Source organism: Rhinoderma darwinii, chromosome 7, assembly GCF_050947455.1.
Source record: "Rhinoderma darwinii isolate aRhiDar2 chromosome 7, aRhiDar2.hap1, whole genome shotgun sequence".
Taxonomy (NCBI): Eukaryota; Metazoa; Chordata; class Amphibia; order Anura; family Rhinodermatidae; genus Rhinoderma; species Rhinoderma darwinii.
This window is the reverse complement of record NC_134693.1, coordinates 31125288-31150723: the sequence shown is the minus strand read 5'-3', so window position 1 is coordinate 31150723 and position 25436 is coordinate 31125288. Positions and strand designations below refer to the sequence as shown.

The 25436-nt window shown below is 41.3% G+C and overlaps 1 protein-coding gene across 1 annotated transcript in view; it reads right to left on the bottom strand.

The window, feature by feature from the left end:
- Window positions 1-1012: 1012 nt before the first annotated feature.
- NCF2 (neutrophil cytosolic factor 2) overlaps window positions 1013-25436 on the bottom strand; it is a 45809-nt gene continuing 21385 nt past the window's right edge. Inside the window, exons 6-15 of the mRNA XM_075832159.1 lie at window positions 25034-25093; window positions 21170-21213; window positions 19577-19718; window positions 13705-13767; window positions 12046-12145; window positions 10085-10134; window positions 8997-9148; window positions 7913-8018; window positions 4818-4971; window positions 1013-2286 (exon numbers count right to left, since the gene is read on the bottom strand). Coding sequence (XP_075688274.1) covers window positions 2216-2286; window positions 4818-4971; window positions 7913-8018; window positions 8997-9148; window positions 10085-10134; window positions 12046-12145; window positions 13705-13767; window positions 19577-19718; window positions 21170-21213; window positions 25034-25093 — 942 coding nt within the window. The 3' untranslated portion in view covers window positions 1013-2215. The remainder of the gene's footprint in view (window positions 2287-4817; window positions 4972-7912; window positions 8019-8996; window positions 9149-10084; window positions 10135-12045; window positions 12146-13704; window positions 13768-19576; window positions 19719-21169; window positions 21214-25033; window positions 25094-25436) is intronic.

Here is a 25436-nt window from a genome sequence, read left to right as displayed (position 1 = left end):
GTGCTTGGAAACTTTTGTACACTTATCAGCAATTTCAACTTTTATATACATACGATGCAACGCACTTCCTTTTTAGAAACCCTTCTCATCTATTACAATACCAAAACACTGTGATTAAGGTAGATCTAGCCTTCGACTAGCAGAACAAAGTCACTTTATTTTAAATGCATTGGGACAATAGACTTTATTAAAAATGTATGTGTATATAATTTTTATTTATTTTTTTAAATTCCTTTTGTCCATGTTAGAATAATCCAGAATGTTTGATCGGCACACAGGAGCTGCAATATAATCTGGAAATTGACAGGACCAGGAGCACAAAACTGAGAAGCGAGAATCAATAAGTTTTATCTGATTAAAATAAAATGTTGCAAAAGCAGCAGATTAACATTTTATTTTGTGCTATCCATCTGAGGCCCCATTCACACGAGCGTGAATCACATCCGTGTGCTGGGAGTTGAAACAACGCACAGCACACGGACCCATTGACTTCAATGGGGCCATTCACACATGCGTGACTTTTCATGCAGTGAGAGTCCGCTGCGTAAAGCTCACTGCATGTCCTATATTGGTGCGTTATCGCGCACCTACGTGCCCATTCTAGTCAATGGGTGTGTGAAAACCACACACACCACACATGGATGCACGTGCGGTGCGCGATATGCCAATCAATTCAGTTGAAAATAATAATAATAAAAAAGAGAAAAAAATGCGTTTGCGAGTGCGTGAATAATGCATGCCCCTCGCAAAGCACACTGATGCATAACGCAACACACACGGACCTGATTCACGAGCGTTTTTTACGTGTGTGAATGAGGCCTGAATGTTAATCTTCCTTTACAGACAAATATTTTATATACTTTCCGATAACCATCTGATTATTTGGTGCCTGTTCATTTTTGGGGCAAACCACCAGGCTAACATGGCTGCTTACAGGGAACAGTAGATTTTATTCAACCCCATAGCAAAATGTACAATTATTTTTTTTTATTCTAGAATAGTTATGACTTATCAGAAAATTGGTTTACAGCTTTTTTTTTTATTTTTATTAAAATTGTAATGTTTAATAAAGGATATTGAAGTTACATAAAAGGTCATCCAAACATATGAATATAAATACAAGAAGTAGCAAGGAGACCATTAATACAGGTAGAAAAGTCATATTGAGCATAAAATGATAGAAGAGACATCACTGCAGCCTATAATTCCCGGTCTTATGGCCTGATATTACATTACATGTGGCTGTTCTGCTTTTTTGTTCTCTCCTTATTGGAAAGCCACACATGGAGGAGCCAGGTAATCTGAGGACTCCAACACTAGATCACAAATAAATTCCCTCCTAAAATGTGACCACCCTATGAAATATTTCTAGAACTGTAACGCAGGTACAAAGTTTTTATGTGTTTTACATTTTAGGGAAAAATCACCAAAAACTGCACACCTGGAGCGCATACTGCAATAAATAAAATTAAAAAAAATACACCTTTTTAAAAGGCTGTCTACTTTTTGAAAACCTTTTTAATTGCGTCAATGCATATATTATACGCAGAAACTTTGCATTTCATCTTAATTAAAACTCTAGTTTTTGGTATAGAACTACTATGCAACCTATGTTTCTCCATAGTTACAAACATGCCCTATGTAGTGTGATCCTGCAGTCATACGGTCAGCGGTTTCCTTCATGCTTACTTACATTACATCCCTCTCCTATTTTTCTATCCTCCTGAATGTATCACTGCTGGATCAGACTACATGGGGTTTTTTTTTGTAGTCTGTTACCATGGAGACACTAACTGAAAGGAGATTTAAGATTTGCTTGTCTCGGTCTGCAAATATATTTACCAAAATGTTAGACGTTTGCATGCGCTTATAAGTGTGCGGCTCCTCATTTCATTCTAGCCACATTGATATTGTAATCTATTTGTAATGCTTCATGTAAAGTATTGGCTGCTTCCAGTACAAATGAACTTACTGGTACAAATTAGATTTGTTGACCGGTCACTTGGGTAGAAAAAAATTGTGACTGGATACTACGATGGTTTGTAAAATATGGAGACCTACAATAGTTTTCGGTGAGTGTTCTCTTTTTATTTTATGATCCTTTTTCTTTTAGGTAAAAGAATTTATTGAACAGCAGGATGTTCTTCTTGAAAGCTTACAGACTGCTCTAGTCCTTGCATGGATGCAATCTGCTGCAGTTTCACATTCTGGGCATTCACTGTACAAAAGCAGATGGAAAGATGCCCACCTTCTCGTGGCATTCGCCTTCCCACCATTCCTGCGACACTGCAACAGAGCAAGACAAAAGAACTGTGAAATTTATCATTGCACACACTTCAAGGCTAGACATGTCCTTAAAGGGGTTGTCCGGTTTCCACAAGTGAATATAATTTTTTTATATAAGTGACAGTAATATCATTTTCCAAAATACTTTCTGTATTAATTCCTCACTCTCTCAAGATCTCTGCTTGTTGTTGTTCAGTAGGAACTTTCATGGTTTGCTTCCAGTGGATAAAATTCTGTCCATGGTCATGTGATGGACACACAGGTGCACGGCTCGTTACAGTATGTGTATCAGTGTAAACTGTGAATGTTCCTATAGAATATCAGGCAGAGATCTTGAAAACCGTAAATGAATGCAGAAAGTATAATGGAAAATTTCATAACTTAAAAAAATAAAAATAAAATAACGCTTAAACCAGACAACCCCTTTAGGCTGGGTTCACACGAGCATGTTACGTCCGTAATGGACGGAATGTATTTCGGCCGGAAATCCCGGACCGAACACAGTGCAGGGAGCCGGGCTCCTAGCATCATAGTGATGTACGACGCTAGGAGTCCCTGTCTCGCTGCCGGACAACTGTCCCGTACTGTAATCATGTTTTCAGTACGGGACAGTAGTTCCACGGAGAGGCAGGGACTCCTAGCATCGTACATAACTATGATGCTAGGAGCCCGGCTCCCTGCACTGAGTTCAGTCAGGTTCTTCCGGCCGATATACGTTCCGTCCATTACGGACGTAACATGGTCGTGTGAACCTAGCCTTAAAGCGAATCTCCATGAAAAAATGTATGTGCCTATAAATGCTGCTGCTTTGGGTCTGCACAGTACATCACATGTTAGAGCAGCAATTTGTCCTCCAGGACTTTGACATTACAGCCTTGTGAATCACGGCTACAAGTTCCTGTCCCCAGTCACTATCTGATTTCTTGCCGAGATGAGGTCACATAGGAAAACCTTTCCTTTAGGCCCCATGCACATGACCGTGCCTGTAGTCACGGGCACAGCCGGCTGCGGACATTATAAAGCATGGGAGCACGGTCCGTAAAATAGGACATGTCCTATTTTTTTACGGGAGGTTTCTACGGCACGGATACCTTCCCGTAAATATACGGAAGGGTGTCCGTCGGCCATAAAAATGAATGGGTCCGTAATTACGGACGATTTTACCGTAGTGTCCATGGGGCCTTAGGCAGTGAGCCCTAACTAGGATGAAATGATGCACTTCAGGACACTGTGGGATCATATTGTAGCAGTGTCATAGCAGTCTTGGGGTGGGTACTGCTTATACGGCCAATCTGAATAGGGTTATCTTGGAATTGGACAATATACGTAAATCTCAAAATACTCCTGCAGTTCTAATAAGACACTTGAAAGGAAAGATTTTATTTCCATGTAGCTATGCACATAGGGGTGAATTTTACAACTTTTCCATGGTAGTTTTTGCATGGAAAAGTTGCAAACAGCCCAAAAGTGGCAAAAAGTGTGACATTTGGTTTGCTTCTGTCGCTCTCACCGCTTTTCTAAAAAGGTGGCGGAGCTTAGTGGAAGGAGGTGGGGGGGGGGGCCCACCATGACCCCACCATGACCCCACGCAATTATAATTGATGCCAGAAACCGGTGTAAATTATAGCGGACATCTATGCCAGGCTGGCGTAGATTTTACTCCGTGCTGCACGGACAGCCAAAGATGCACAGAATTTTGGTCTTAAAGAAAATGACAATAAAGCTTTGCATCAAGGTGGCACACTCAAAGTATTTTTTGGGAGAGGGACATGGTTCTCAACACCTCTCAGACTTTGGGTACGTTCTCCGGGTGCGGCGGACGAAACCAGGTCCAAGTGCGGTGGCTAATCGATGCACGATTTTACTGGAAAAATTGTGCAGCCATTGGCCACCAAATGTGGGCATAGTTTCGTCCTCATGCAGTTGCCGCAACATGGTGACATACCTTTTAGTAGCCACAATGAATGGGTTGGTAATTACCACAGGATAATGAGGATGTGTTCACATGTCATTTGTCAATTTGCATTTTTTTATTTTTTTAAACTGCCCTGTTTTCTTGTGCTTTTGTGAAAACGCATTAAAAAAAAAATACAAATGGAACGTGGGGTGTGAACACTGCCTTAGTGAGGTAAAATTATCCATCTTCTGATCAAAATGATAAGCTTACAAAGTTATGCCTCAGTCAGATGATTATAATGCAGCCACAAGACCCGGACTTGCAAAGTGTACCTTGCCGAATACTGACCATTGCATATTATGGATGTATATTTTAAGTTGTTATTATCCTTACCACAGATTAATTGGCATTAAATTATATTAATTAAAACTGATGCAAAGGAAAAGTGTAGTTGCCCATAGCAACCAATCAGATTTCTCCTCTCATTTTTCAGAGGCCCTTCAAAAAATGAAAGCATCAGCTTGATTGGTTGCCAAGGGCAATTACTTCCCTTTTCCTTTGCACTAGTTTTGATACATCTCCCTGGAAGTCTATGCCCACATGGCACCCGGCAGAAGCTCATAACCACGTTTACCTTTATTGAGAACTTTGATAATATCTCCTTTTTTAAATGGCAGGTCTTCCGGCTGTGAAGCCTCATAGTCGAACAATGCTGTTACAGTGGTCCCTGCTTTATCTTCTAATGTTAGAGGACTTAGGCCTTCTTCTATTTCCAGGGACTGTTCCATCTAGGAATAGTAAATGTGCACAGAGATGTTTAGACTAGTTTATATTCTCAGAATATATGGGATAGACACACAGACAAGGGGTAAAGCTACGAATCTGAGGGTATGTTCACACGCAGTGGTTTCAGACGTAATTCAGGCATTTTACGCCTCAAAAAACGCCCCTAATACGCCTACAAACATCTGCCCATTGCTGTCAATGGGTTTTACGATGTTCTGTTCCCACGAGCCTTTTATTTTATGCGTCGCTGTCAAAATACGGCGCGTGAAATGACGGCTCGTCAAAAGAAGTGCAGGACACTTCTTGGGATGTTTTTGGAGGCGGTTTTCATTGACTCCATTGAAAAACGGCTGTAAAAAACGCCGCAAAAAACTCTAGTTGCTACAAAAATGTCTGAAAATCCGGAGCGGTTTTCGCCTGAAAACTGCTCCGTATTTTCAGACGTATTTTGCTACTGCGTGTGAACATACCCTAAGGAGAAAGGGACTATTTCATAACTAACTTTACGTGCGCACAACTATATGATTTCACACAGTGCCGTTTTTAAGTCAAAACTAGAATTTTGTACTAAAGGAAGGAAAAATAAAGAGAGGAAAGCTTTAGGGCAGGGGTCAGCAACCCGTGGCACTCCAGATGTTGTAATAGACTGCTTTAGGGTATGTTCACATGGGTTGGATATGCTGTGGAATATTCCAAACAAGTCACCCAGAAAACGCAGGGAAATCCACCCAAATATCCAGACCAAATTGTGCTTATTTTGGTGTGGACTTACCGCTGCAAGGCTTCAGCTGCAGTGCCATCACTTTCCCTGCAGAATATTTAGGGTAAGTTCACATGTGGCAGATTTTGTGTGAGAAATTTCTGAAAATCCGTTCCACTCCACTGAAAAATCTGCTGTGTGTTCAGGGGGCCTTAAAGTTCAAACTTACAGGTCTCGCTGGATGCCTTTATTCTACACGGGTATAATGTTCACCTTTTTTTTTTTTTCATTGTTTTGATATTGGCAAATGCGGGTTTGGAAAATTTTTATAAAGATTATCTGATAAAAAAAAGTTAATGCAGGAGCAGGTGATCCTGCACCATGGAGCTATACTTTAAAGGGGTTATCCAACATGTACAAAATTCTTAAAAGGAGCTGCAAATGTTATTAAACAGAAAAGAAAAATCCTTTCCCCTGGCGATCCACCGCTGCTGCTCTGACGATCCTCACAGGCTTTGTTTTACAAGCAGAGGGCACATGACCGCTGCAGCCAATCAGAGGCCTCCGCAGTCGTGTGCTGTACTCCCTGGCATCATTGCTCAGCGATGGGAGCCGTGATGCCAGGAATATGGCATGTGACCATTGAGTCCCCTGATTGGCTGCAGCGGTCATGTGCAGACTGCGTGTGAACAAAGACTGAGAGGACTGCTTGATCACCGGGGAAAAGAGTTAAAGAGGCTCTGTCACCAGATTTTGCAACCCCTATCTGCTATTGCAGCAGATCGGCGCTGCAATGTAGATAAGAGTAACGTTTTTATTTTTAAATAACGAGCATTTTTGGCCAAGTTATGACCATTTTTGTATTTATGCAAATGAGGCTTGCAAAAGTACAACTGGGCGTGTTTACAGTAAAAGTGTATGATGCTGACGAATCAGCATCATCCACTTCTGTTCGTTAACACCCAGCTTCTGGCAGTGCAGACACACAGCGTGTTCTCGAGAGATCACGCTGTGACGTCACTCACTTCTTGCCCCAGGTCCTGCATCGTGTTGGACCAGCGAGGACGCATCGGCACCAGAGGCTACAGTTGATTCTGCAGCAGCATCAGCGTTTGCAGGTAAGTAGCTACATCGACTTACCTGCAAACACCGATGCTGCTGCAGAATCAACTGTAGCCTCTGGTGCCGATGTGTCCTCTCTCGTCCGACACGATGCAGGACCTGTGAGTGACGTCACAGCGTGATCTCTCGAGAACACGGCTGTGTCTGCACTGCCAGAAGCTGGGCGTTGTGAAGAGAAGTGGATGATACTTCTCGTCAGAACGCCCAGCTAGTAAAAGTAGTAAACACGCCCCGATGTACGCACATAATACACGCCCAGTTGTACTTTTACTTTAAACACGCCCAGTTGGAATTTTGCAAGCCTCATTTGCATAAATACAAAAATGGTCATAACTTGGCCAAAAATGCTCGTTTTTTAAAAATAAAAACGTTACTGTAATCTACATTGCAGCGCCGATCTGCTGCAATAGCAGATAGGGGTTGCAAAATCTGGTGACAGAGCCTTTTTAAGTACTGGTTTTTTTTGCCGTCTGCAGCAGTTTTTTTTTTTAAATGTACATGTTGGATAACCTTTTTAAACTGGAGTATTTTAACACTTAGGCCAGGCTCACAAAGCCCCCCCCCCCCCCTTCATAGATTTGATTATTCTTGAAATGAGTGACACTTTTGTTGTTTATTTTTGGTTTGTTTGCTTTTTTAAACACATGCGCTTGTGAAACGTAAGCCCCGCAACAAGAGACCTACAAATATCACACGCGCACACAAATTACTACATGAGCTATAGTTTCCTGAATGATATTAATTAATGATTTGGGAGCTACAATGAAAGTTCATAGAAGGTAAGGAGACCAGGCACAATAGGGCTCGTTCACAGATGCTGCAATTTTTGTCTGGCAAAACGACAAACACCATTAAAGCCAATGGGTTTCGACGGGTGCCATTGACTTCTGTCTTGCAACGGATCCAGCAGCTCTGGTTTTTCGTTGTTCTGCTCCTATGACTGAGCAGAACAACAGAAAGCCATAACGCAGATCTTCTGTAATTAAATAAAAGTGGGTAATATTGCAAAGACCCAGCAATAGAGTCCTATGTTACACATGAAGGTCATCCTTCCATAGTTCTTCTTTCCATAGATCCACAACTAATAATCAGGAACTACATAGATTAGACGTGTCTCTTACTTCGATGTCTGTGCACTTGAGTTTCAGGCATTTGTCTGTAATCTGTCCCCATGCTCTTTCCACGTTGTACTTGTTTAGTAGGATTTCTGTGTCTCCATCTATAAAGCTGAATAGATTACCAGTAAAGTCATATTCAATGGACTCTTTCCACAGTAATACGTTTAGATTGGTGAGTGATGGAGAGAAATTTCTTGAATAGTGCTAGTGACTTTTCTGCTTTCGGTGCAACTATACCTGGGCTCATCATCACATTTTGACATATAGGACCTGTATACAATATAAAAGTATTCATGTGTATAGTATCAATGATTTACTGTGCAATTTTCCTGATGAGGACCAGTTCACATTACACTGAAAAAGTGCATCAGTGACATTTTCCGTCTCCTACAGGACAAAGTAAAAACGATGGCGGTGTGTAGCTGCTACTGGGCTCCGTGATTCACAGCTACAGAAATGCTGGACCTGGCTTCTCTATTCAACGTACTGGACCCTGGTGGTCGCAACCGCTCCATTGTTTTAACATTTTATCTAAGTACAGGAACTTTTTTCTAAAGCATATTTGTCAAAGTTTGAGAAGTGACATCTGAGAAGTATAAGCATTGTGCAAAATCTTTTTAACTTATGCCCTGCCCATTTATAGAAGATATGACCCCAACCTAAAGGCATTTGTATCTTTGAATCCCAAATAGTGCATGTGACCCCAGTCATTATTCCCCAAAATGAATAAAGACTCCAGAATAAATACAGACCCCAGACTAGACACCTTAAAGTAATACAGACCCCAGACCAGACCCCAGTCGTAAAGATCCCACAACGTCAGGAAGTTGTCGGCTGCCACACCCAGGATTAAAGAGGACTGCAGAAACCAGGACCGATCTCCTCCTTATCATAGAGGGACAGAACGTGACTAATAAAAGGGCGGTAGTGAGATGGGCCTTGCGCTGAACTGTTACCCTGCTTCCTGTCATACAGTCATAGCATTGCCTGCAGTCACCACTAGGGGGTCTCACAGATTAGATATGGCCATCTGTACTGGGTAATTTTTTAATTTGTCCCCTTCAAAAAATATTAGACATGAACTTACTGAAGATTAATGGCGCAGGGAGTCAGCTTCAGTTTACTGCTGATCAATATCAAGAGGTCCTCGTATGAAAGCTTTTGAGACACTTGTATTGCTACTGTGTATTTGTAATATACTTTAACTATGTACGATGCTGAGGCAGTCGCTGTGGATTCCTGCTGACACAAGGGCGTTAAATTGCATGAATATATTAGTTACAGCATGTTTTGTAAAGAGACCTAATAGGGCTACCAAAGTGGTAGATGGGGCATCTACTGTACCTCCATATGCCTCTGATTTCATACAGACGTATATGGATGTTTTTGTTGTCAGATTCCATACGAATCCAAAAGAAATATAAAATCATGGCATGCTCCATCGTAATATATATATATAATATATATATATATTCTCCACTAGAAGCATTGCTTCTAGTGGAGAATACCTCTGTACATCCGGCATCTGACAAAGCCTTTATGGCAGCACACAGAGGCTGTTCAGTGCCATACAGACTCCATGCACATGGCTCTGCTATTTGCATGAGTTCATAGGTAACATACAACCCTCCTCCACAGTCATGGTATCTGAGGCAATCTACTTCCACTATAAGGCATGCACACGACCGTTTCTATTTTGCGAACCGCAAAACACGGATCCCAGTAACTTCCGCGTACTGTCTGGTTTTCTTTGCGGACCCATACACTAGAATGAGTGAGGTGGACCGCAAATACGGACAAGAATAGCACCTGTTCTATAATTTACTAAAAGGACACATGGATCAGCAAAAAAAAAAAAAATGGATGTGTGCATGGCCCCATAGAAATGAATGGTTCAGTATGCTTACCACAAAAAAACAGATAGGACACTGAAGAAAACAACTGTTGTGCGCATGAGCCATAAGGCTACAATCACACACTGCAGATTAGTTGCAGAAATGTTCGCGACTGAGAAACCCATCCAAATCATCTGGATTTGTCTTCTTTCTGCAGCATGTGCAAGTCACAGACATTTCTGCAACAAGTCTAGCGCGTGTGAGCAAAATAGCCTTATAATGCATCTCAATGCTATAGTTTGTTTATTTCAAATATATGTGACGCTCTTGCAACACATACCCCTGGACAAGTTGGTGATTTTTCTTTTGTAACGGATTTATCTTGTTTGTCTAAAGGAATGAAAAAGAGAAAAAAAAGTTACTAAAATCATACACTTAATAGCGAGACCTACATAACGCTGATATCAGTTGGTGTATGCTTCCAATGTCTACATAAAAGATCCATCCATCCATCATTGGGACAAGAAAATTGTCAGGCAACACATGTAGTATCTGTTTGTCCTTTGGTTGAATCTTATAACTGATCAGCAATGATAATTATCAGCAGGGGTGTAAGTATAAGGGGTACAGAGGTAGCAGTTGCACCTGGACCCTGAAGCCTAAGGGGGCCCTATTGCCCCCGGTTCCCCATATGAGGACACCAGCACTGTCACTGACATGTGATAGTTTGCATTGGGGCCCTGGATCTTCAAGTTACGCCTCTCATTAGAGACTTGGTTTATTTTCCTCTAGTTCATAGAAGTAACAATAATTTGGCTGAACCGACCATGATTTTCTGTTCAGATACAAAGTCTTCATGTCTACTACTAAAGATCTGATTGTTTGGGGACAATGTAAATATCCTGCTACACGGCTCGATATAAGCCATGAAAACGAGCGTTGATCAACAAGACATCTTGTTGATCGGCGCTCGTTTGATCCTTTTACAAGGAGTAATGATTGGTTATGCATCGGTACAAGTGATCGTTACTACGATCGTTCATCCCCATGTATTTCCATCATGTCGGCAGCACACCTTGCTGTTTATATAGGGAGATTGTGCTGCCGACAACGGTAATATTTTATGCTGCATAAATGAGCAGATCAGCCAATAAACGAGCGTCTGCTCGCTCGTTCATCGGCTGATCGTTGCCCTGTTTACACAGGGCAATGATTGGGAACGAGTGTTCATATGAACACTTGTTTGCCCGATAATTGGCCCATGTAAAAGGGTCTTAACTCATACAAAGATCAACCATGTATCTATTCCCATAAAAAGATAAGAAGCACTATAGTTTGTAACGTCCCACCAAAATACTGACCCGTGAAGACATGGCCGTACTCCTTCCCAAGATATTGGAGCTATTTATTATAGATGGGATTTCATAGGAGAAAAGGCTAATGCTAACTAAGGAATTATGTATGTACCCAGGTGTCTGCCCATGGGGCCAAGAAACTAACATGCCTGGCGACACTTTATGTGATGTTTGGAAAATCAGACATGTATTACCAAATGGTTTCCTAGTGACATTTTTAAATGGGCCCAGTAATTATATCATTTATTGAGATTAGATCATTGACGATGGCATGTAAATTTGACCCCATAAATCAGACCAGCTGTAGAGCTGACCCATTGTTTTTACACCCAATGGGGGGAATTTAACAAGGATTCAACGCCATTTTTCTGGCATAGAAAAGTTGCAAACAACGGGAAGATTCAACACAATAATTAAGAGGCATACGCCTCTTAGTAACTTAGCCACATCTTACTCCAGCTTGTTTCCTGTTAAGACTGGCATATGAATCCTTGTTAAATTCAGCCTTAATAAATCTCCAATGAGAAAATGTAGGGTCCAATGCACATGGCCGTATTACAATATGGTGCTGTATGGATCCATAATGCAGCGCCCATAGACTGCTATGGGCCCATTCTATGCCTCCACGTGCCGAGTTTTGTTTTTTTCATGGATGAATAGGGAATACGTGAGCAAAAAAATTGTGCCGTGCTCCATCACAACCTGTACTATGGAGATGTTCCCCTCTATAAGCATTGCTTTTAGGGAAGAAAATGGTGCCTCACGTAAGTACCATGCAGTGACACGTTGGGTGCCAAGGGGGTCTATAATACAGAACCACAGGGACTATGCCACTGTACAGGGTTTGTGCATGTAGCTTTGTACATGGTTCCTTATAGATACTGATATTCACAATCTACAAATAATGAGTAATTCGGGGGATACTGAGTAATTCGAGGGACCTCACCTTGTACGTTAGTAGGGGCAGCAGAAGTGGGAGCTGCTGGAATGTCTGCCTCTGGAGATCTTTCTGTTGTTGATATTTCCTCTTCATTTGATTCAGCTGCCTGAATATGATCGTGATGATTGTACGTTACACATTATACTCACAGTGTTTTCCAAATGTACCCAAAATCTATACGCAAATTTAGAAATACAAGAGCAGTATCCGGGAGGGAGGGATGGATGATTAACTAATTTTTGCCTAATACTTTGCTTCAGCAGTGTCCTGATTTATGAGAATTGTGCACCAAAGATTTTAGGGGGAAAAATATGTGGATTTTGAGTTACAACTTTTTGGCAAATTCACACTCTGTTGTTGTGTCAATGTTTTCCCTTGTGAGTTGTTTTACAGAAAACTGTAAAGGAGAAGTATAAGGGTATGTTCACACGGGCTATTTTCAGCCGATTTTGGTCCGTAAACGGCTAAAAATACGGAGGCTGAACGCCTCCAAGCATCTGCCTGTTGATTTCAATGGGAAAAACGTTGTTCCGTTCCCACGGGGCTTTTTTACGCGGCAGTTAAAAAAACGCCTCGTAAAAACAAGTGCATGTCACTTCTTAAGCCGTCTTTGGAGCAGTTTTTCATTGAGTCAATGGAAAAACGACCGTAAAAAATGCTAGTTGCTTCAAAAACGGCTGAAAATCAGGGTCTGTTTTCCCTTGAAAACAGCTCCTTATTTACAACCGTTTTTTGTTAAGCGTGTGAACATAGCCTCAGGCCTAGTTCACACATTTTGTTGAAGCTTGAAAAAATCTGCCTCAAGATTTCTTCAGGAATTTTGAGGCAGATTTTGAACTGCCAGCTTTTTTTTTGCTAATTTCTTGCTGCGTTGTTTTTGCCTGCGGTCGTTGAATCTAATGCAAGAACTGCCCAAAAAAAAAAAACTGCAAAAAACACTCAAGGTCAGAGGCAGAAACCCCTGGAAGTAAGAGCACGCTGCCTTTTTTTCTGCGAGCAGCCAAAATTCGACCTGGAGAAAAAAAAAACTCCTCTGCCTCCCAATGAAATCAATGGTGGAGTGCGTTTTGGTCCGTTTTTTGGCGCTGATTCCGACGCATTTTCTTCATCGAAATCAGCACCAAAAAAACTCTGTGAACTGACCCTAAAGGTCTACCCACTTTGGCATCTATTCCTGATTTTCAAGTGGAAACGATGATGCAACCACAAATTGTAAAGTGATTCAAAAGATATGTCCCCTTTCAGATCCCATCTATTGTCTTGAGATATTTGTTAACTCAAAGTCTTGATGGACTCTAGGCTACAACGTTAGGGGTGTATCTAATGCGTTTATTTTATTTTTTAAAACCGTGCCAACATATTCTGCAGCGCTGCACAAAGATTGTCTGATGACCAGCTTGATTGTTTCCAGTAACATTTAGCAGAACTGTGAACGCAGCTCTGGACTATAATTAGTGCAAGATAATTCATGCCATGTCCAAAATTCTTCTTTTTTTTTTTTAAATGGAAAATATATTCAACAAAACAATTTTTTTTATTAAATAATAAATATCAAACTAAATGCTAACCACCATAGTGTTTCCATATATACTATTCATCCCATCCCACCTTACAAGCATGGCTACTTCTTTATTATTATTGCGGGAAACATACTATATGTCTTACCTGGTTTTGGGACTGGAAGCGCAGCTCCACTGACTCCAGATAATTGCATGGTACAATCCCTTTCTGTATAGGGAACAAAAATAGCGGTCACTTCAAAATGTGATGAAATAAGTCAAGCTGGCCAAACACATGACAGAAAAGTTGGCCAAAACTGCCGATATGGACCGGATGAGCCGATCATCTCCTGTATATGTATTTGATCTCGTTGTCTGAAGAAGGGGTGCTGTTACCCCGAAATGCGTTACTATTTGAGGTCTTACACCCTTTAAAAAGTGCTAATAAAGCCTGGATTTTATATCCTACTGCATCTTTTGATTTATTGAAACGATATCCACACTTGGAACGCAGCCCCACAAAGGTCCACGATTTTATCCTTGATTTCTTCACATTTGTCTTGCAAACAAGGATTTCCTATGCGATTGGGGACCTATAGAGACTGCCGCACCAGCCACAAACCAATAATTTTTTGCCACGTTTACTAACAGCATTGTGCCTTCAGCGCCACCAAATCAGGTGAGCATACCAACTATCGCTCACCATTATATGCCAAACTCTCCTTATCAGCCATACTATCCTATGTAGCGCTCTGCTTTTTTCCCAGCATCTCCTCGGGTATATGGGGGCATCGGGAGAATAGGGATCGGGCATCCGGAGAATAGGGATCGGGCATGTTGGATTTCAACATGCCCAATCTATTGTTCTCACAGGAGATAAGCGGCTGCCGGAGGTGTTTGGCAGCAGCTTATTCACCCCAACAGTTATCTCGTGTGTATGGCTGGCTTTAGATTCAGTTATTAATACATGTCCAATAGCAGAACTATCTGATGTAACAATTGCTGTTTTGGACAGTTTTTTCTAAGACAATACAGAAACCATGTTTAACACTATAAGGGCACGGCCAGACGTGGCGGAATTCCTCCGCAACTGTCCGCATCAATGCCGCACAGAATCTGCGTTGCAGATTCTGCAGCGGATCTGCACAAAATGTGCAGAAAATTGATGCGGACTGGCCGCTGCGGACTGCAGGAAAAGTGCTTCTCTTCTCCCTATTCAGTGCAGGATAGAGAGAAGGGACAGCACTTTCCCTAGTGAAAGTCAAAGAAATTCATACTTACCGCCCGTTGTCTTGGTGACGCGTCCCTCTTTCGGCATCCGGCCCGACCTCCCTGGATGACGCTCCAGTCCATGTGACCGCTGCAGCCTGTGCTTGGCCTGTGATTGGCTGCAGCCGTCACTTACACTGAAACGTCATCCTGGGAGGCCGGACTGGAGACAGAAGCAGGGAGTTCTCGGTAAGTATGAACTTATATTTTTTTTTACAGATACATGTATATTGAGATCGGTAGTCACTGTCCCGGGTGCAGAAACAGTTACTGCCGATCGCGTAACTCTTTCAGCACCCTGGACAGTGACTATTTACAGACGTCTCCTAGCAACGCTCCCGTCATTACGGGAGCTACATTGACTTCCTCAGTCTGGCTGTAGACCTAGAAATACATAGGTCCAGCCAGAATGAAGAAATGTCATGGTAGTAAAACCAATACGCTCCGCAGCACACATAAGATCTGCGGACTTCATTGCGGAATTTTGACTCTCCATTGAAGTCAATGGAGAAATTCCGCCATGAGTCCGCAACCAGTCCGCCACTGCTCCGCAACAGACAGAGCATGCTGCGGACACCAAATTCCGCTCCGCAGCCTATGCTCCGCAGCGGAATTTTACGCCTAGTCTAAACGAACACTGCTAAATTAAAGTGTAAGTCAATGGACAAACGGCACCGCTGCGGATTAACGCTGCGGAGTGTCCGCAGCGGAATTTCAGTGAAATTCCGCCACGTGTGAACCCGCCCTAAGGCTCTGTTCACATCACGTCTGAGCTTTCCGTCAGAGCTATACATCAATACTCATGACATATACCCCTATCGGAAGGCTCTAATGTATGCCATTGTATAGACATACAGTGGCACACATCGCCCATAGTCTCCCATGTTAAAAAAAAAAAAGGTATACGGACACACTTTTGACCTCCATATTGTGAATGGAACCCTATGGATATGTTTGGCGTATACCCCGGGAACTTTTCTTGGCATATACACCAAATGTAGCGTTCAAACCTGATATGAACAGAGCCTAATAAACGTGCACATATTGTTAGACATCTTTTTCTGCAGGGTACAACGACTGCTAAAAAGAATGGTGGACAATAAGGTGTTATGCATTTGACAGAGCTGTCAGTGGAGGGTGGGGTCCATTCTGTGTTTTGCCATTGAATCCCATGGTATACATTGATTTTTGCATACAGTTATATTAAAAAGTGCAATCAAAAGCATACCAATATATACCAACCAAATGTTTGCCAATAGGACACTCTTTTGGCATACGTTTGGCTAAAAGAAAAGTCTATGGGTACTTTAGATGTGTATGCTGGGTGAATTTCCTGACTTTTATAACAAATGTAGAGCTCAGTGTGAACTTAGCCTGAGCTTCGTCTTCATTGTGAAAAGTAAAATGATAGTATAATTGATACAATGTTATTTCTCTGGCTGCATTTCCTCTTTTTTTACAAGTCGATCACTGATTCTGTGGTGAACGTTTCCCTATCTCTTCTTAGTCTTATCTCTTACTCATGGTTTTACCCACATCAATTTATCACAGCTCATATTTTCAGCTTGAATGACAGAGATTACACTCATATCTGCAGATACTGGAAACCGTTGATATGTTTCAGCTGTAATGCGTGCCTCATATACAATAGTTTATCCCTGCTCTAATAAGAGATCCTAGATTTACTGCAACGTTTAGCATAGTATTCACGCAAAGATCAATCGCTATGAGAATTATATTTCCCAACCTATGTCGCCCCTGTCATAGCTCTTGCCCTAGCGGTAGAGAAAGTCATAACCCTTATTACTTTTATAATTACTTTTTATCCTATACGTTTTTGGAGAATTAGATCGCTTACCTATCCGCCTCCCCGTGGTTTTCACCCCTTCCCTCCCCTGGTGCGTACCATTGTACTATTGTGTGTACATTCCTCTGTCCCAGATTGGCACCGCTTTGACCCTACAACCCATATTATTTTTCCTCCCTAAAAAAAAAATGTCAGCATCATCTAGCAGTGGCTCAAGGGCATATAATCAATCTGTATGAGGTTTTATACTTGGATATAGCATGGTACTGACGGATGGCTCTCAGACGGGACATCCAACTTCCTAATATATTTATTTTTGCCGATGGTGGATGTAACCAACAGACAAATGAAGAATCGGAACAGAATGTTGCCGCTCGTACTGCTGAGTCACTGTTCAGCTCATGAACTATACAGCCCGAAATATCTGTAGAGCGTTCATTTATTTTTTTAATGGATCCAAAAACAATTTAAAATAAATAAGTAAAACGTAATCTGTCTTTTACAAGTCGGCTGCAGCAGCAGCAGCAGAAATGTGGTATCGCATGAAGACCTTAGAAAAGAATACAGGAGCTTGAAATATGGTCATGCTGAGTCCGCCAGAGCAAGAGTCTCTATTTGCAGTGGCTCTTTACTCCATCTCATAGAGCTGAGTTATGAGCAGAGGACCCTCATCTATGACATCTATACTCCCTCTAATAAATACTGCATTTTCAATTGCAAGAAAATGATTATTTGTCTAAAATCGTGCAGGATTTTTAGGCTTAGAAATGGTTTGAGTGCTTTATGGGTCTGTCCATGGTCCTGATCTAGTCATAAAAATATACAAAGGTTTATTTGTAATCAGTGACTATGTTACAAAATTCTATTTTTATGGTTGTAAGGAAGTTTAGACTGAGTTCATTGGCATAGACAATGATATTTAACTCCATGCAGTTCATAAAAAAATAGTATATACGATCTAAATTAGTCTGGAGCTAGTGACCAAAATAGAATGAGCAGCTCATACGACGATAATTATTAATTAAAAAAATATATCTATCTATCTATCTATCTATCTATCTATCTATCTATCTATCTATCTATCTATCTATCTATCTATATATATATAGCACAAAGAGACAAAAGAGCCTTTAACGCCAATGTATCAATATATAAAAAGTTATAAATTTTATTTGGACAAACAACATATAAATAAAAAATGAACCAACAAGTATGAATCCCCTTGAGGAAGCTTTTCGTGGCGAAACGCGCGTCGGGGTATACGGCGGAGCAGACACTCTTTTACCTTCTGTCTCACACATGGGTAAGTCCCTTGATTTGACCATTCAACCCTATGCTACGCATTGTCTTTGATTGGAACTGTGGGGTGGCCAATACAGTGTTGGGTATTTGCTTGCCCATATATTACAGTGTGCAGCAGTTTGTGAGTGCGGTCTCCGTAACTTTACTAGAGTCATACTTGTTATATGTTGTTTGTCCAAATAAAATTTATAACTTTTTATATATTGATACATTGGCGTTAAAGGCTCTTTTGTCTCTTTGTGCTATAACTATCTGTGTATGGAGCTGCCTAGATGATTTTGGGAGGACAGTGGTGCTTTTAGCAGTCTCCAGCCGTTAACACCACTCTGTTTGGAGTCTATATATTTATTATATATATATATATATATATATATATATCTATATCTATACATATATATGTATATACACAAACTAGTCCTTCTCCATGAATTAGAATAGCATCAAAAAGTTAATTTATTTCAGTAATTCAATTCAAAAAGTGAAACTCACATTCATTACACACAGAGTGATCTATTTCCAGCATTTTTTATTTGATTTGATTTGCTGAAGCAAAAATATATATTTTTTAATAATGTTCCTCATAATTACAATATCCAAATTTTATGCTTTTTTTTGGACCGACAAAGTGATGGGCGTACCTCTTATATATGTGGCTGTTTAGTGGACTGTTCTTTAGCAGGAAACGCCAGTCTATCTACAGTAGTCTATAAGTCAATATTTAGGAAACAGCTGCAGGGTAGTACAGTTCTGAGCAATGTTCATTTTGAGCAGGTGCTTATATCAGGAATTGTGTTCTACGTGATCAGTAATAAAGCAGTTGGAGGGCTAAAAGCTGCCGGATGTGAAATGGAGATGGCACCATCAACACGTGAATTGCAGCCATTCGTGTATCCTTTACATTATGCAGGGCCGTCGTGATACATTAGAGTGCCAAGTACAAAGATGTCTTGAGTAAAAATAACAAAGTGCAGAAATAAGCTTAGTACTTTATGTTGGATGTAGTTTAAATGTTACTCGTTGCCTTTCCTCACCCCAACAATCCCTTAACAGTATGTGCCAGCCATAGATTTTATGAGCCCATAGGTGCCTCAGCTTCAGATACTGCCTAGATGATCTACCACAGAGATGGCCCCTCTAGTGCCAGCCACAGATGCTTCAATACAGTGCATCAATGCCACTAGAGTGCCAACCAGAGATTACCCCATACAGTACCTCAATCTCAGATACCCCCCAGATTAACTCCTAAAGGTGCTCCCATATAGTTCCTCAGTTGCCCATGAATGCCTGCCACAGATGTCCCAGAGAAGCTAGCCTAAGACTCATGACGTCATCATCTTGTGCAGCTGCACAGTTTGCCCTATTATTAAAGTGGCCTGACAGTTTGAATATTTAAATATCATGTATAATATTAAGCAACCATATTCTGATAATGACCACAGCATATGTTGACAAGTTTACTGCCAGGATTAGCTGGTGTGGAAGCCTCTTGGGTCATTGGTGTTCTTACTATCCTCAACAGACCATTTGATTAGATTTTTGATTAGACCATTGAATAATTTTATTACAGTGTCTTGCCACAAAGAATATTTTGTCATAGATTCGGACATTAAAATGTTAAATTAGATTGTTAAATGTCTTTAGAACTTGTCACCATATTTACCTTTCCATTAAACAGAACAGTTGCCCAATTATCATCCCCCTTCTTTAGCACAAACACAATATTTCCCGGCATGACCGCCATCTCTTCTGCAGTCTCAGGGGTGAATTCAAACAACACTCGGTGAGGCTGTCCCTGCAGAGTCCTGAAAAAGACATCCCAAAAAAGATTCTACTCCATGTCTGATACAGGGTAAAATATCATTATGACGTCAATATTGAATATCTAAAGCAACCAAGTAGGTAATTGCCAGCCTCATAAAGATATCTTCAGGAATGCAAACAATTCTATATGTATAATAGTAAAACTGATCATGAATGTTACTTTCCTAAAGGCTATGAACACCCTTGCCATTGAAAAAATGATTTTTATATATGTATTAGTGGCTATCTGGAGTTAAAATAAAATTGCACTAATTTTCAGGCTACAATCTTCATTCCTTTGTTCATTTTGAGACAGCCTGATATTCAGTTTGCAACCTGCTCCTAGTTTCAGACTTTTCTCATGTGGACGACTTCCAGTAATACATGCTGGATGTGAGGTCTGTGTATCCAGGATGCTGCTACCTTCACTTGCTCTAATGTATCAGCAAAGCTCCATTCCTGTATCTCTCTACACTGAAAGCCTGCATGAGTCCCCCTCTGATTTTCTCCCTATCTACACTCTGATACAGTTCAGCTTTTGTGATCTGCCCTTCCTAAAGACTTGGATGTTTTTCTCCATTTCCACACTTTGATCAGCTGTGTACAACCTCCTACCACTTCCTGTTGCTACCTCTAGAGAAAATGGAGGGGGGAGAACAGAGAAAGAGAAGACGTGTCCCCGTCCCCCCATGACAGGAGCAGTTTGCTGTTGGATTTAAAGGGGGTTTCCAGCCACTAATAATTAATGGCCTATCCTCAGGATAGGCCATCAATAGCTGATGTGTCGGGGTCCGACTCCCAGGACCCCCGCCAATCAGCTGTTTTGAAGGGGCCACAGCGCTCTTCCCCTTCATTTCTACTTGCTCACTGTGAATTGTCGACACGCATTTAGCGGCAATTCAGGTATTGCAGCCTTTTCTCCCATTGAAGTGAATGAGAGAAAAGGCTGCAATACCTGTGAATCACGGCTACATGCGTGTCAACGATTCACAGTGATCAAAAAGAAGTGATGGGGAAGCAGCGCTCATACGAGCGCTGCGGCCCCTTCAAAACAACTGATCGGCAGGGGTCCCGGGAGTCAGACCCCAACCCATTAGCTATTAATGGCTTATCCTGAGGATAGGCCATTAATATTTAGTGGCTAGAAAAACCCTTTAAGTCAGAATTTGCAGGACACAAGCTAGGTGAAGAATTTGGTGTAAGAATTTGCAGACGATACAGCCGCAAAAAATTTAAGAAAACTATTTAAAAAGTTGTTTCATTTTGCATTTAGGAAGCAAATGCACAATAAAAAGAATTTCAGTGCAAAGGTGTCTGAATCCTTTAAAGGAGGAAACAGCATAGACTACTAAAAATATTTTGGAACTCCATACAGTATTTTTCGGGTACAACCCTCAACAGTCAGTTGAGGATCTCTTATTTCTGGTGGTCTCGATAAACCCATTTGACTTACCTCAGTATCTCAGGGTTTTTTTGACGTGCTGGTGGGTTGTTGGCCTACCAAAAAGGCAAAAACATCATATAAAATCAAAATATGTCTCTATGTAAAAGAAAAAGCCTGACTATTGAAAATATATTAATCCCATATTACTACATACTCTGGAGCCAATCTTCTAGATCACTTCATAATGATTTTACATTGATTTAAAGTTTCATAGAGCAAATAAGAATTCATTGCTTCCTACTTAGTTTAGCATAAGAAACAGTCATTAGCCTTCTGCCTAAGGCTGGATTCACGAGCATGTTACGTCCGTAATGGACGGAACGTATTTCGGCCGCAAGTCCCGGACCGAACACACTGCAGGGAGCCGGGCTCCTAGCATCATACTTATGTATGACCCTCGGAGTTCATGCCTCTCCGTGGAACTACTGTCCCGTACTGAAAACATGATTACAGTACGGGACAGTTGTCCCGCAGCGAGGCAGGGACTCCTAGCATCGTACATAACTATGATGCTAGGAGCCCGGCTCCCTGCAGTGTGTTCAGTCCGGGACTTGCGGCCGAAATACGTTCCGTCCTTTACGGACGTAACATGCTCGTGTGAACCCACCTTAGAGTCCTATATAGCATAATAGGTATATTAGATAAATTTCCCATTTACAAGTCATTGAGGGAAAATTGTAGCTAAGTGCTCATTCATTCCTATACAGTCGAGGATAAGCCTCAGTAGGTTTATGCTTTAGCTTGCTATAAAAGCTTTGTTTCCCGGTGCATTGTGTTTACCAAGGTGTCCTATTAAATCGCTAAAATGAGTTGGATGTAGAAATGCTAAAATCTAAAGGTCCTTTTAGGCCCTGTGCACACAAAGTTTTTTTGCAGGCAGAAAATTCTGCCTCGAAATTCAGTTTGGAATTTTGAGGCAGATTTTGATCTGCCTGCACGCCGTTTGCCGCTTTTTTTCGCTGCGTTTTTCGCTGCGTTTTTCGCTTTCTCTGCCTCCCATTGATGTCAATGGAAGGTCAGAGACATAAACACCTGAAGATAGAGCATGTCGCTTCTTTTTCCCATGAGCGTTTTTTTCCGCTCGCGGGAAAATAAAGTCTCGGCCTCCCATTGAAATCAATGGGAGCCATTTTCGGATGTTTTTTGGCACGTTTGTGTAAAAAAACTCTGTGTGAACTGGGCCTCACACCCGCCAACATTCGACCGGTGCAGCGATCGCTCATCAATGAGACATCGTTGATCGGCGCTCGCTTGCTCCTGTCACACGGAGCTATGGATGGGGACGAGCGGTCGTTACCCCGATCATTATTATCATGTCGGCAGAGCGTCTCCCTGTTTACACAGAGATGTGCTGCCGACAACGATAATATGTTACTTTTTTAACACGATACGACCAGCAGATGATCGTTCATTTGCTGATCACTGCCCTTTTTACACAGGGCATTTATCGGCAACGAGTTATTTATGAACGCTCGTCTGCCCGATAATCGCCCAGTGTAAATCCCCCTTAACTTGTCTTCAACTAGAAATTGAGGTTGAAGTGCTCATTAGCCTATGTTCACATTAAGTTTTTTACTTACGTTTAATGCATACATCAGTTTAACGTTCCCGACGTATACGCTAAACGTAGTCTGTGACAGGTGCCTAACAGTGGCATTCATTAACATAGACTTTAATGGTATCCGTCAAATACGGAGGTAATGACAGTTCATGACGTATCCGTTAAACGGATAACGTTATAGTCTATGGTTGGCGGATGCCACTATTAGGCATCCGCTTAACGGATCCGTCACCCATAGACTATAATGATATCCATTTAACGGATACGTCATGAAAGCCTATTGGAAAGCCTATGGCATATCTGTTAAACGGATGCTGAAGACATATGCCGTACAGTGGCATACGTCATCTATAGGCGTCTATGTTAAAAAAAAGCACGTATACCGTGCGGTATACATTTTTTTGCAGGATCTCGTGTAATAGAATAACATAGTTTACTACGCTATTTGATTTTTTTGCGGTATATTAACATATGCTGACCAGACCGAACCCCTATGAACTTCCATCTGATAATGGAGCAATATGGACACGTAGGTTAAAAATGTGATGCAAACAGGGTATATAAGTGGATCACAACCAATCAAGCAGATCATCTACAATGCGCAATAAAAATCTGTCCCATCCTTACTATATTCTAAACTGGATTAGCTGAGACTTTTGACCCTACTGTAATATTGTGTCATTTAAATGGAAGTAACAATTTCACTCGATGTACACATTTTGGGTATGACATGTATTATGACCTGTGTTTATGGAGGCTCAAGTGATATTCATCTCCAACCTGCAGCTGTCAGGACATGGTGGGAGTAGTGGTTCTACTACAGTTGGACCCCCACACGTTGAAGACCTCTATTCTAGGCCCACAACTGATCATTTAGCAAAATATTACCCAAATATAGGACCCACGTATCTAACTATATCTTTAAAAAACTGGGATAATCAATGTTAAACTAGTGATATTTGTCAGCACAGATCCGATTTTAGCATTGAGCCAAATAGTGAAGTCATTTGCGACACACTGATTTGCTAGGGGTGCACTTTCTTTTAAATTAGGTTGTTAGGCATTGCTTCCCTAGCTGCCAATCTGTCTCATCTTGCTCAGTTCAAGGCCAAATTGGTGCTAACCGCTATAGCACTCACACACAGATGACATTTTAGTGGGCTGTATTGTTGTTTGGAAAAGGAAACCTCAGTCATTTACATTTACAAGGAAAACGTAGAACTTTCATCAAGGGGTTTCCACTTTTGAACTACTTCCCTCTTTACTTACCCCATATTCCATCCAATGCAGGGGATGTGGCTCAACCTGGACTTTCAGTGTATGGCTGGACAAGCAGTTTAGTTACTAGTTTTCCTAAGACCTTATGCACATATTGCAGATTTGGTCAGTATTTTGCATCCGTTTTTTGTTTTTTTTAAGGAAATCTGTCAGCAGTTTTGAGGCCTCTAAACTGCTGACAGCTCTATATAGAGGAGGAGGAGGACATTGTAACAATGCCTGCTGTCTCAGTCATGCAAGTTGCATGACCAAAACATTAACGTTTCATTCCCCTGGCACCGCAGTCACAAGTGCCACTCTGTTCTCTGATCCAATCAGGAGACCACTAGAGCCGTCACTCAGGGAAGAGGGGCGGGGCTGGCAGCGTTCTCTAAGTAGACGCCAGGATCTCTTGCACATCAAGGGGCCGTTTTAGTGGCACTTGCGACTGCGGAAACCGAGGGAATTAAACTGATGTGATTAATTCCTACATCGATGGTGACAACAAATTTGACTGTTTAGGACTAATGGAATATGTTCCATCAATCTGAAGATTCATTAGACATCAGTTTTCTATAATATTTTATTGCTTCAATTATAGCTTTTCACAACCACCGTGGGGCTACATGAAACTTGAATAGCTTAAACTTTTGCTACAATGATACATGGTAACATTGCTCTGATTGAATAAAAACGTGATTGTTCCACTGCATGAACACCCACGAAAGTACTTTATCACCTCTCCACAGGATAGGTGATAAATGTGTGATCGCTGCGGGTCTGACTGCTGGCACCACCAGCGATCAAGAGATTAAGGGTCCCGTGTCCCCCATTTAATTGGAGCAGTGCACACTACAGCTCAATTCCAGTATATGGGATTTGCAGACATAGCTGAGTCATGGAACAACCCCTTTAAGTGGTCCTTTTATATCCTACATATCTTACTAAGAGCAGGTTGTAAACACAGTCAACACACACTGGTTATTACAATTTTAGATGATGATCATATGTATAAGATGGGTATAAGTTAGACTGGAAAATTATTTGAACTTTACCTGAGGTTGTAGTGGTGCAAAACCAGAGAAACTGTCTTTGTCAACAACAGAGGCCACAACCTGCAGAGCAACAACAGTCTTTACTAGTCAAAGAAACAACTTTGGAATAAAATGTTTCCTATATTGAGGAAATGGAGTACAGTACAAGGTGTTGTTTAGATGTTTAGATGCTATAGCTTGAAGCAATGCCTATAAAAGAAGCAAGGACCAGGGGAAATTTGTAGAAACCCCCATTAGAGACAATATTAATAAAAAATATTTCTGTCGCCACTAGGGGGAGCTCACTGCATATGGATTTATTATAGAGTTCAATAGGAGCTGTATATATTCCCATGCAGGGAGCTATATCCTTTGTGGCAACTGAATACAGTCATCATTTTATGATTTAACATAAAGTTTGTGT